We start from the raw sequence: 13,280 nt of genomic DNA, 5'->3' as shown, positions 1-13,280 counted from the left end.
TCTCCCTTCAACCACTTTTCAGTTGTCTGTCCCCCAGGGAGGAGGTCACATATAGTTCCTTGTCCCCCCTGATAAATTATAATTTATTATTATTTTAAATATGTTAACACCATCTGCTGTCTCCCTTCACCCTCGTTTCTCTTGTTCGCACCTCCACTCCTGCCCCGGAGTGGTAGATGTCTATGTTGACCATTGCAGTCCTCAACCTTCCCCCTACCCTCATGGTATGGCTATTCCCATGACTGTTACTGAGGGGGTTACCTGTGCTGGACTCCATGTGTGGAGAGCTCCTAGCTGAGTGTATAGCATGGGGTTTTCAGGTTCATCCCTGTGTGGTTCCCATTGTCCGGAACCGCCCCAGTTTCTTCCTTCCCCCCCTTCCCCGCTCCTCTTCCCGTGATGGAAGTCTGGCTGGGCTCCACCGGTGGCCACAGTGAGCGGTACTGTCACCAGCACTGGGCGACAAGGTCTGCCTGATGCCCGCTCCCACCTCGGTGGGGCACATTCCAGGCCATCAGGCCCCGGGGGTTGTTGAAGAATGATTGTTGTTTTTCATCCTTTCCCTCCATCCTAAGGTTTGCCTCATTCCAAAATCCGCACACGGGACCAATCCGGCAAGTGCTCACATGGCAGGCATGAAGATTCAGCCGGTGGAGGTGGACAAATATGGAAATATCGACGCATCCCACCTCAAGGCCATGGTACGAGCCGTGTCAGTTGGGGAAGGACAGTGGGGACCCCCAGGACTAGATGGAGAATATCCGGGAGCTTCTCTTGTATGCTAATGAGAAGAACTGTCACCCTTCCTGGGGATGAGTCTAGGGATAATGAGCGCAAGATCGGACCCCTGACAGGCTTGATTAAGAATCAAGAGCAATCCTCGGTACCACTTTTGGTCCCCATAAGGCTGACCACCAGGGTCCACTTTCCCTTTCCCCTTGTCAGTAGGGCGGGTGAGGGGGGGGCTGCGATCCTTTCATCGGAACTCCCATCCTCTAGTTGACATGAATTTATTCATGGAGGTAGTAAGGCTTGAAAGTCCTCCCCTGCCTCTCTCTCCAGCCCTCTTCCTCCCCCTCACTGCTCCCTCTTGCCTCATTAACAAGCCAGCCTGCAGTCACACACACGTGGAGCCCATCCTGTGATGGGCATTAGAGCACATATGTTGGCTTTGCCGTGTCTGCGGCTGCCCCAGTCACTACCTGCTGCATCTCATTCTGTCAGCTTGCTTCAAATGCCAGCCCCGACTCCCAACCTCCAGGAAGAGGTTACTTAGCAACCGTATCTGCTTTCCACCGGTGGACCAACCGGAGGCTGCACCCGAAGAGGGAAGGGAATCCGTTGACTAGCAATGCGATCCGTCGGGGTTATTAGGCTGGGGGACGGAGCTCTTCGTGTATAGGCCTGCAGAGGGAAACTGAAAACACAATGCTCTTCATCTACGTCTCCCGGCCACACCCCCTTCCTCTCCCCTTCCCCACAAACTCCCCCTCACCCCCCACCCCCCAACACGTCTTCTGGGTCAGCACTTGTCATGATTAAGGGGCTCCAGGATAGGATCCAAGCGTTTCCTTTTGTTTGCCGCATGAGCCTGCTCCGGCTTGCTGGGCATGAAAACCGGAGCTTGCTTTCACAGGTGCTGGGCCTTCTGTCAAAAGGGCCACCCTGAGGGAGATGGTTAGTTACTAGAGCAGGTGGGAATTCTAATTTGATGGAGGGTAGAGGTGCGCTTCCAGAGAGGAGCAGAGAGCGGCTAACTGTGAGAGCGCACATGTCTCGAATCCCACTGCTGCCACCCAAAACGAGAACAAACCAGATGCGTCTGGAAACAAAGGGGTCTGTGGTAATTTGGGGGATGACGTGACCCAGAGAGGGGTGGGGCCCCGCTGTCCAGAATCCGAGCCTGAAAGGGCAGTCTGGTTTCTTGGGAGTGATTTATGAAGGGTCTTCTCTGGGTGCCTTTGTGCTTTGAGACAGCTCCGGGAAGGAGAAAGGCACAGCTTCGTGTTCATTCTCTGAAATAAAGAGCCAGACAGGCCATGTGGCCATGGAAGCAGCCTTCTCCTCCTCTGCCTCTCCCGGCCCTTCTCTGTCCCCAAAGGTGGAGAAGCACAAGGAGCACCTGGCCGCCATTATGATCACCTACCCGTCCACCAACGGGGTGTTTGAGGAGAACATCAGTGACGTGTGCGCCCTGATCCACCAGCACGGAGGACAGGTCTACCTGGACGGCGCAAACATGAACGCTCAGGTGGGGAGCGGGACAGGAGCGCCCCAAGTCCTCACAGTCCTCCCCCCGCCCCCTGGGGCTTGCTGCCCGCCATCCTACAGCAAGGCACTGGCCTCAGCACCTAGCCTGGCTTTATGGCCAGCTCCAAAGAAAGACTCTGTGTCCCTGCGAGGACAGGTCTGGGAGGACGTGATGGGGAGGCTGAGGCTATGGGAGGCTTGAAGGGTGGATGGAAGCTGGAGGTGAACTGAGTTTCCCTGGGCGGTGTTATCAGGGAGGATGAGCCCTCTGTGAGGGTGCCTGACGCTTCAAGGAATCCAGACCAAAGTGGAGCCTGGGGTCGGGGTTGAGCCCCATGGTCTTGGCCAAACCCCTTAAACTGGCTTCAGCTCCTTCAGCTGTGAAATAGCCGGGTTGCAGGCTCCCGAGGGGACCAGCCTGAGGGTGTGGTGGATCTCTGTCACTGCTCCCCCAAGAAAGTGCTGGCAGGTGGGGGTCTCCTGCAGCGAAGAGGATAGCGTGTGCTCTGTGAGGGTCTTTCTGACCATTTCACATCCTTTCGGTTTTGCTTCCATCACTTGTAGAGCAGAACTGGCTCTTTTACACTTGGTCACACTCAACATTAGCCAAGGGCTCGCCCGGTGGCAGGGATGCCCTCTAAGTGCCCCTGGCGGCATCTGGACCACCTCTGGGAAGTTGCCAGCCTTGCTTCATCTTCCACCCTCTACCCAGGGTCCTGTAGGGTGCTCTCCAGGCCTTCAGCCAGAGTATTCCCAGGGGCTGGCCATCCACTAGTGCCCCTGTCCCCCCTCTCCCCCAACGTGAGCATGCAGGAGCCAGAGAGCTGCTGGGAACACGTGACCTGCTTCCTTCATATGCGTGTTACTGGAACAGTACAGAGTTGAAGTTAGACTCTCTGTGCCTTGCCGTTTCCATAGAAACCCGAAAGGCCTGTGCTGACTGCCGACCTCGGCCTCTCCTGAGTGCCAGCCTGTGAATGCCCACCCATGCCCTGGGGATGAGGTGGTGGGTGGCCCCTCACCATCTCTCGGGAGCCGGACGGCACGCTTGACTCTGCTCTGGCCTTTCTTTCCCTTGGCGGCAGGTGGGGCTGTGCCGTCCCGGAGACTTTGGATCAGACGTCTCACACTTGAACCTGCACAAGACCTTCTGCATTCCCCACGGCGGGGGCGGCCCTGGCATGGGGCCCATCGGCGTGTGAGTGCTGGGCCCACGGGGTTGTACCTGGCTTTGGGGGTGAGGAGGAAGGAAGGGCTCCACATTGTCCCATCTCTGTCCCCCAAGGCGAGGCTACCTGCCTCAGGAGTCAGTGTGGGTGGGTGGGGTGGGCCCCAGGGGAGGGGTGCTTTTAGGACTGGGGTGAGGGGGGCAAAGAGACATCTAGTGGCTTGCATTCATTGCTAGTTGAGTGGCCACACTGGGCCAAGGATACACAGAGAAGACTTGTTATAGGGAACTTAGGTGCCCTGGTGGGGGAGGGGGTTAAGCACTAGGTTTCTAGCCCATAGGAGAGAAAGATGTACCAATTTATAGCATTGGAGCTCGGGGTGGGGGTGGGGTGGCAATGCACTTGCACCTATACGGGCACTGTGAGTTGGAATTGACTCGGTGGGAATGGGTCCCTTTGTGTTCGTGGCCTTTAATAACCAAATCCATTGCTGTGGAGTGGGGAGGGGAGTCTAGGACAGAGGAGAGGCGGCCAGGGGGGGTTGGATCCAGTTGATTCCTACTACTCAATAGGTCAGAGTCTAAGTGCCCTATGGGTTCTTGATGGGGACAGAAACCTCAGCTTTCTTCTGTGGAGTCCCTGGTGGGTTTGAACTGTGCTTAACTATGCCCCCAGGACTCCTCTGTTGAAGAGGGCAGGAGGCCTGGAGGTGAGGCTGGGCCCTCCCGGCTGTGCGACCAGCTCCACCCACAGGCCTGGCTGCCTGGCTGCCTGTCAGGCTGTATCCTCCACCTGAGGGTTTGAGAGAACCGAGGTGGGGTGGGGGGTCAGATCACTCCCAGGCTATGTCCCTCAGCCAGTGGTGTCACTAGTGGGGTGTGGGGATCACGGGGATACTGTCGGGGGTGACCCCCAAGTGACTGAAGTTTTTCATTGTGCTGGCAGAAATATAGCACTTGTTCTGAAAGCGTCCCTGGAGTGAGTTTCCTATCTCCATGCTTCAGCTCACCTCTAATGCCAGGGCTCGAGGCTAACTTACTGCTTTGAGCCCTTGAATGCACTGGTCACCCAGTTACACGGATGTGGCCTGGTCTGTACACACCCTTAGCTTTTGTTACTGTCGGTGTTTTGTTTCCAAACATTTAACTGGTATGTAGTTCACGTATCGTGCAGTTCCATAGTTCACAGGCTGGTGTTTTCATAATCACTGATCTCTTCAGACTCTGGTATGTAGGTGAGCCTACAGCGATAACTTTTGGGGGAAAGAAGTCGTTAAGTAGAAGACAAAAATTGAACCAGGCTTTGGCTCAGTTACCCATAATGTTGTAAATGGCAATGTTGTAATTCAAAGTAGGACGATGTCACAAAACACTTCCACGGTTAGCATTCCCATAAACTGAGAAAGGTGACATTGAAGCCATTCACAACTGTATTTCTCACCTTGCTCTGTGACTGACATTGAGAGTAAGCCTTACTGAAGATTCTGTGTGGTCTGGCTTGGGAGGAAGTCCAGGGGGCAGGGGCACACAATGAGTTAGTGTGACCCAGTGACACCGCTGCTCAGGTCCTCTGCGGAGAGCAGAGTGTCCCTATCCAGTTCAGCACCCGCCTGTTGGGTGGGGTCCTTTCTCATCTCATGAAATCCTACTTTCAATGTACACACAGGAAGCAGCATCTTGCCCCCTTCCTGCCCAGCCATCCCGTTGTTACAGCTAAGCTGACGGGGAACGCATGGCCTGTGGGTACCGTGAGCGCAGCGCCGTGGGGCTCCAGCTCCATCCTACCTATCTCCTGGGCATACATCAAGGTAAGGCCCAGGGTGGGTGTGGGGCAGGCGTATGCGATGTGGTAGGGATGGAAGGAACCACAGACTCCCTCCTAACAGCAACGAAGACCCCCCCACCCCCACTCCTGCCTCCACCCCCATCTGAGATTCGGCCCAATGGATGACGCCCAAAGACGAGAGTTCAACGCAGGCTCTCGAAGCGCATTCAAAACCTATATTGTAACCGTCCCCAGGGGGTCCTGTATGCTCACGGATGCTCGTGGATTCCCAGGTGATTCTGATGTGTACGTAGAAAAGAGGGGACTTCAACAAGTTTGTGGGAAATATCTGATTCTCTTCTTATTCCGTTCCCGATGGACTTGTTGAAGCCCGCTCTTCAGGGAGACCGTAGAGGACACAGCAGAACTGCCCCTGTGGTTTTCTGAGCCTATACGTCTTCATGGGACTAAATAGTCTCATCTTTCTCCCAAGGAACCAATGGTGGCTTTGAACTATTAACCTTGCAGTTAGTAGCCCAGTGGGTAACCCTCTCCGCCATCAGGGCTCACTCTCAGACTTGGTGGCATTAGTAAGCTTGGCGTTGCTTTTCATGGGCATCACATTCGGTTTTCAAATCCTCCAAACAGCCAAACTCACTGCCACCAAGGTCATTCTCTCCCCAACTCACCACCCTCGGATCGAGGCCCACTCACCGCGAGCCTGTAGGACAGGAGAACTCCCCGGTGGGTGTCTGAGACCCTGACTCTACGGCAGTGGTTCTCAACCTGTGGGTCGCAACCCCTTTGGGGGGCTCAAATGACCCTTTCACAGGGGTCACCCAGTTCATCACAGTAGCAGAATCACAGTTAGGAAGTAGCAACGAAAATCATTTTATGGTTGGGGGATCACCACAACATGAGGACCTGTATTAAAGGGTCGCAACATTAGAAAGGTTGAGAACCACTGGTCTACGGGAAAGAAAGCCTCGTCTCTCTCCCTTCCCATCACAGGGATCTGGTTAAAACGCAGGGCCTGATTCCGTCTGTGGAGGGTGGGGAGGCAAATTCTCAGCTGGGCCTTGAGCCTCAAGGAACCAATGTGAAGCCCTGGTTGAGTACATTCCACCTTGTCTCCACTGCTTCCTCTGGGTCCCCTCCCTCGTAAGCCGAACCCCGGAGGGAATGACACACCAGCGGAGTTTTCCAGACAGAGCCCAGTTCCATGAGTCAGATGGTTTCCTGTAGGATTTTTGCAACCTCTTGCAAAAAAGCAGAGTCATGTGCGTGCTAATGATGACACTTGGTTGTTGTGATCCGGGGGCATTAGAGGAGTAGGTCTCATGTGGTTATTTTCTTTCCTGGCGGCCTGGGGAAGATGATGAGAAGCAGCAACGATTTGTTTATGTGGTGCTTTCCCCAAACCTCTCATCCCTTTAGGGTCAGCGGGATTGTGCGCTCTGGGTAATTAGACTTTGTTAAAGAATAGGCCCCCTTCCTTCCGTCTTTCTCTAAAAGACACGGGGTCAGAGTTTCGTTTATACAACGCTTGTTCAAACTGGCTTGCCCAACTCCCCAGCCAACAAGACAGTGTTGGAACGGGAACAGCAGGTGTCCCAAATGAGGGTGGTCTCCGGTGCAATCAAAGCCTCAGCTATACCCATGCTCCCCGAAGAATCTCGAACGTTGATTGTCATGCTGTGATCTTCTAAACTAATACTGGATGATGTTCTCGGTGAAGGTTCTCACCTGACTACAACTCAACATCTGCCCCGGTGTGACTCCTGTGAGACAGAGGGCAGACATGCCACCATCCCCCAACCTACTTGATCCGACAACCGTCCTTCTTGTGGCCCTCCACCTCCCTGCTCCCCTGCTGGGTTTGATCATCCATTGCAGTGGCCACACAGAACCCACAGGCAGTGCTCACGGTTTGTGGAGGTTGTCAGGGGAGTTAACAGGTTATAAGTCAGGATCAGAAATGGCCAGGATACAGTTCTTTTGCCGGCAGGACCTCTTCTCAGCCATGTTGGCTAAGCTCATCTGTCTCTGGTCGTAAGCCTCTCCACCATGTGGCTCTGTGTGCCCTGCCCTGCTTGGGCAAGTGTTATAAAGCTGCCTTATCTCTGATAAGTGTCCCACTCTGCAAATCAGCCTTGTGCCCAGAGACACCCAGCTTCACTTGGTCCATAGGCCGGGAACCCCCCAGTCACCACTTCTCTGAGCAGGGGTCTCAGAGGCATCCCGGCCTTGGCTATTCTTGGTGCTGTCATGGTGTTGTCCTTTCTGCTTCTGAGATGGCCCGCTGTAAGCCAGGTGTAGGCCCTCCTCATCAGAGCCCTTTCCACCTCGTTTGAATGTTCCCACATAGTCGTCTGGTGGGAGTTACAGACTGGAGAGAAAGAGCAAGCCATTTCACTTCACCGCACCATTGAAGAATTTCAACACAAGCTGTCCGGCGACATTGGCCGCACAGTTCTCAGCGTGTGACCATTCTTAGTGGGTGTGTTCTGTTTCCAGGGATCTAATTGAAGGTAGCTCCATGGATCTACAGTCTCTTCTCTGCTTTGAATGAAATGCTAACCATTTGGTCGCCCATAGGTGGTTATTCAAAGGAACAAAGTGCTTATGGGGACATTAATTTGGGGGGGGTTATTTTTCTCTATTTTTGGTGAAAACTCAACACTAGCCAATTCTTTCACTATGCACCAATCCATACACAATTGCTCTGTGACTTTGGTCTCTATCCGTGCAACAGGCCATAGTCTCCCCACTTCTACCAGGCCTTCCCTGCGTCCATTGCTCCAGCTGCTTCCCTGTCCCTCTTGGTCTTCTCTGTTGGCTTTTGGGCAAACCTGCCCATTGGTTTGGTCCCAGCCAGTAGATGGAGTTCACTTCTCTCGGGTGTTGTTTATTTTCCAGGATGAATCTGTTATTTGGCCGAAAGGCGCCCCCTGGGAGTGACTCTAGTTCCAAGCAATCCTTTATGATTCTTAACCAACACTTCTTGGAAGCTGGAACAGTAATTCTGCACCGCGGCACCATTGGTGCTGGAAGTCAGTCCATTCTGACTTGTGGGGGCCCAAGGTGCTCAGAGAAGAACTGTGCCTTTCCCAAGTGAGAGTAGGGGGGAGCATTTGCCCCAGCACAAAGCTCAGCAGGCAAAGAGGGGCTGGTTGGAAAAAGGGGAGCCCTGGAAACGCAGGGAAGCAGTGGCAGGGTACTCGGGGGCATTGCGTCCAGAGACGTGGAACAACGTGTCCCCGAGCTGTTCAGTGGAAAGACAATTTGCTAAGATGTGGGAACCTGATCTGCTCTGTCCAGCGTCGCCTAATTCACAACGAAAAGTTTTAAAGATTGACAACACACTTTCTACAAAACACCAAGCTCTTTTGCAAATTGTGACGACACAAACGGTGACGAAGGTTTGCTTCTTCGGGGACAGGATCCATTTCCCAGCCCCCTCTGACTCCCCGCTGTCCAGGTTGGTTGTCGCCATAGACGGGGAAAATGTTTCCCACGTGTAGGAAAATCAACAGCATGCCCAAGCTGCTGTGATCATTGGCCAAGGACTAAAGTGAGGTTTGATCTGGGGTCACCAGGGGGTGGGATGGGGGATGCAAAATAGTTAAGCAGTCGCTGGCTAGCTGAAAGGTGGACTGCCGGGTCTGGATTAGTCAGGCCTGGTGATGTGCTTCTGAAAAGTCCCAGCCTTGAGACCCCTTGGGAGTGGGTGGAGACTTGGGGAGGCGGTGGATCAAAGTTATTTCATTGATTATTGACCACTGATGTCATCCTCTGTGAAGAAGGCCCAGAGGAAGCCTGGGGGTCCTGCCTGAAGCAGGTGTAACCCACTGGGGGTGGCTACAGTGAAACGCAAGCCCGTGTGCAGAGGGGCCCCTACCCTGCACATGCGGGGTCGCTGGGAGGCAGCTGACAGCACAACTGCCAGACCCGCCCACACCTCGTCCTGACCTCCCGCTCGCTTTCCTCCTGCTTCCCAAACCCAGCCTGCACAGGATCCTTGTTCTTGTCAGCGGGTCAGTTCCCACCAATAGGTACACACCCCCCACTCCTCCCCACCCCCACCCCCGTGTGTGTTAGGAGAGTGGTGCTCGGTCCTGTTTCCAAGGCCGTGGGGCCTTTCAGAAGCACAGCACCACGCCTCTCTTCCCACTCTGGTTTAAGCCCCTGACCGTCGGACCAGTTCATACAGCACCTGGCCATTTGCCCTATCCAAGGCCCCCATCAGATAATTCTTAGGGAATTAAAACAAAACCCACAGTCGTGTCTAGGCCTTATCCACCAGGCTCTGAGACACAGACCCACCGGCATTTGGCAAATGTAATCTGATGACACTAACTCACTGGTGCCAGGCCAGTGGCCAGCTGAATCCAGTCCAAGTCCTTCCCAGGGAACATTCGAGTCTGAAAAGGTAGGCGCCATCCCATTGGTCTAGGGTAGCTCCCAGGCTGGCCTTCTCCTTCCTACCTTGCTATCTGTCAACCTCGACACCTGCAGGGTCTTCCCTCTGCTCTGCTCCCCCCTGCCCTCACGTCAGCCCAGTTTGAAGTCTCCACATGAGCTCTCCCTCTCCCTCTCACCAGCCTGGCCAAACCATGCTCTCTCCTCACGTGGGACCTGCTGTCACCCGGTGCCTTCACCAGAGCTTTGTATTGATTGGGCATTTATCCAAACCCACGCTGTCCGTGCGCTGCGCTGGGGAGAGGTTTCAGAGAAATGGGTGCACTCTTAACTGTGAGCTTCTCTGCCGGTGAGGAGGCTGATTCCTAGTGATCACAGACTGTATTAACCACAGGGGAAGGATCAGAGGAGGAGGGCCTTGTGACTGTGAAACAGAAATAGCCTTGTCCATGGACACCCGGCAGAAACCATACGAGATGGATTAAATGGGTACTATCCCCAAGATCCCATGGCCTCCCTGGCAATGATCAAGCCATCTCAAATCCTCAGTGAAACACACAAACCACATGTGTGCACTCTTAGAGCAATCCTCCAATTCAGTCAGTGCAGCGATCAGAAGTCTGTCCACTTGGCCCTGCTGTAGGACCGGTGACCACGGTCAGCCAGAAAAACCAAACCCACCACCACCACCACCCAGGGGCAGTCCTGCCTTGTTCTATAGGGTCTCTGTGATGGCAGTGGGTTTGGTTTGTGGTTTTGTGAACTGCAGAGTTGGGGTGTGGCTGACTTCTGTGTGGGTCATGGATTGGGGCCGTCTTGGGTGCCGGAGTCCTGGTGGCATGATGGTGATGTGTTGGACTGCCAACCACAAGGTCAGTAGGAAAGCCAGCCTGTCTGCTCCCATACAGAGTTAGTCTCAGGCACCCGTGGTGGGGCAGTTCGACGCTGCACTAGAGGGTCACCACGGGTCAGGATTGACTGGATGGCAACGAAGTGCTCTTTTGGTCTTAGGTGCAGGGCTTTGGACCTGCTCCCCAGTTTGGTCCTCTACTGCGAATTTGCCTTTCTGTCCCATAAAGGGGAGTCAGAATCCACATTTGAACAAGTTCACTGGATGGTTCCTCTAGGTCCTGGGAAGATAGTGATGCTGATGCTGTTGTAAGAATTAATTGTCTGCTGGCTCTAGATTCCGTTTCCGTCTCTCTGGGGTGGAAAGCAAATTCTCAGCAGGGGTGGAATGGGAAGGAACCAGTTGGATGCCCTGCTCCAGTGAGTGACTTACCTGCTGGCCTCATTCTCCTTGCTCAAGGGCTGATGGCTTCTCTTCTCTCTTGCAGATGATGGGCGGCAAGGGCCTTAAACAGGCCACGGAGGTTGCTATCTTAAACGCCAACTACATGGCCAAGCGATTGGAAAAACACTACCGAGTCCTCTTCAGGGGAGCAAGAGGCAAGTGTCAGCTTCTGTCCTTTTCCCGACACCTTGGCTTCGTTTCTGCCAAACCACATTTGACTGAGCAGATGTGGTTTCTGAGCTAAGTGAGGGCCTGGGCGGAAAGTTACTGGAAATACCTTCAGTTTAGTAGCTCTTGAGGGATGGCCCCGAATGCAAGGACAGGTTGGCCACTGCTTCTCCACAGCCCATGTCAACAGGGAGTCCACAGGATGGAGAGGTTGATCCTAAAGGCCCTTTCCCTAACAGCGCACTCTGGGGAAGGTCTGCCGTGGAATGACGTGTGGGAACAAAGATGGGAGAAGGTTCTCGGGGAGTCCTTCCAGGGAATAATCTTGGAAGGGAGAGAAGGTAGAAGCAGAGGGCACTGAGGTACAAGCCGAGCCTGTTACCCAGATGGCTGGATTGAGGGTGGGCTTAACATTTAGGCTAGGAAGAGAGCAGGTGAGGGTGAAGGTGACGTCATAGACCCTGGTTCTGGAAGTCTTGGGCCTTACCCTCCTGCCAGAGGTAGACAGGAAATGTTTTCACATTATTTCACTAGAGCAGAACAGACGCCGATCCCGCCATTTCTACATGTTCTGGTTCAGTGCCATAATGGCAGTCTTCAGGTTGTTCAGCCATCTCCACCCGCTTTTCTGAGCTGTGGCTCCACCCCCATAAACTCGCTGCCCCCTGAACTCCCTATCCAACCGTTTGACTTGCCATTGTCAGACGGTTCTGTAAAAGTATTCCAAAGTCAAACTCCCTGCCAGCAAGTCCATGCTGACGCATCGTGCCCCTATAGGGCAGGGTATACCTGCCCCCTGTGGATTTCTGAGAGTGTTAACACTTTGTGGGAGTGGGAAGCCTCATCTTTCTCCTAGGCTGCGGCTGGTGGTTTCAAACTGCTGACAGCAGCCCAATGTGTAACCACGATGCCACCAGGGCTCCAAAAGAACACTGTTACTTATTAAAGCAAAGTATTATTTGGCTTAAAAGGAAATCTCAGGAGATATTTTAGATTTAAGATTTAAAGATTCTATCAAGGCAGCCATTTCAGGGACTTAAGTTATCTATTGTTTATGGAACAGAAACCCACAAGTGGATGGCTAAAAGTCCAGATTCAGATTGGGAGCCTCAACTCAAGGAGAAGGTCTCTCCCTCTCTCTGCCTGTCTGTCTGTCTCTTTCTCTGTCCTCTCTGCTCTAGGAGAAGGCCCTGGTTTCCTTTCAACGTCTGTGGGCCCAGCATACCTAGCGGTCTCCATATAGCTTGGTCTTGGAGGTTCTCGGCACAGTGACCCTGGCTCTTTCTTGTGTTGGTGCAGAGGGCCCTTCTTTGCTTCTCTGTCCTGTGTCTGTTGTAAGATAAGTGGCGATCCAGGCTATACCCTTGGGAAACTCCCCTTACACGGATCAGGACTGTGACCTGAGTAAGGGGGGTGACTTGAGTAAAGGTAATGCATCCCACCTGAACCCTGTTTCATGACCACAGGAAATACAACCTAAGCCTCTGTAGCCTAGTCTGCTCCCCTCCCCTAACCCTGCCTCATTCACTCCGGCTGAGGTTAGGCTTCACAACTCATCACAAAAGGTAGGGCAGTCGTACAATACTAGGAATCATGACCTAGACAGGCTGACGTGTGTGTGTGTGTGTGTGTGACACCATTGGATCTATGACTAGGGCATTAGAGGACTTTTAAGGGGTAGGATTCATTAAGAAACAGTTACAATCATTCAAACGTTGGCAGGGTAGAAGTAAAAGCAGTCGGACTTACTTGGTTCCTGTATCATTGAGTGTGGAGGAGAAACTTGAGGGGACCCTAGTGTGTTGGAGGCATCCCTAGCCAGGGTGAGTGTCGCATCCATTCGGCCGCCAACTGGGGGGTTGCTGGTTCAAGTCCACCCAGAGGTGCTTTGGAGGAAAGGACTGGTGAATTGCTTCCCCCCAACCTGCTGTGGGAAGCCAAGGCAACACAGCTCGGAGTCAAGCTGACGGGAAGATGTTTTTCCACGTCCAGGCTGGTTTTGCCCTAGGAATATATATCCAAAGGGTCGGTTTTGAATTTGAAAACAGAAAGGAACAGAGTGACCTGGAGCTCTGGTTTGGAACGCTCCCCAGAGAGGAGAGAGGAAGGCTTTGCGCAGTGTGTCTCCAGGCAACAACATAAGGAGCCTCTGAAGCGGGCATCAAGCGGAGGCACTTAGTGAGCGCAGACACGAGCCTGGCTCCTGTGTGGGC

At 53.6% G+C, this 13,280-nt stretch overlaps 1 protein-coding gene across 1 annotated transcript in view; it reads left to right on the top strand.

Moving 5' to 3' along the window:
• Window positions 1-13,280, top strand: part of GLDC (glycine decarboxylase) — an 84,577-nt gene that overhangs the window by 59,677 nt on the left and 11,620 nt on the right. The window contains exons 19-23 of the mRNA XM_030885334.2: window positions 576-701; window positions 2,102-2,251; window positions 3,336-3,448; window positions 5,085-5,226; window positions 10,943-11,054. Of these exons, the coding sequence (XP_030741194.2) occupies window positions 576-701; window positions 2,102-2,251; window positions 3,336-3,448; window positions 5,085-5,226; window positions 10,943-11,054 (643 nt within the window). The remainder of the gene's footprint in view (window positions 1-575; window positions 702-2,101; window positions 2,252-3,335; window positions 3,449-5,084; window positions 5,227-10,942; window positions 11,055-13,280) is intronic.

The sequence above is a fragment of the Echinops telfairi genome, unplaced genomic scaffold (genome assembly GCF_000313985.2).
Source record: "Echinops telfairi isolate 266 unplaced genomic scaffold, ASM31398v2 ScPeMD7_25;HRSCAF=90, whole genome shotgun sequence".
In the NCBI taxonomy this organism is placed as follows: Eukaryota; Metazoa; Chordata; class Mammalia; order Afrosoricida; family Tenrecidae; genus Echinops; species Echinops telfairi.
The sequence above is the reverse complement of the archived record's forward strand: the minus strand, read 5'-3'. Positions and strand labels throughout refer to the sequence as shown.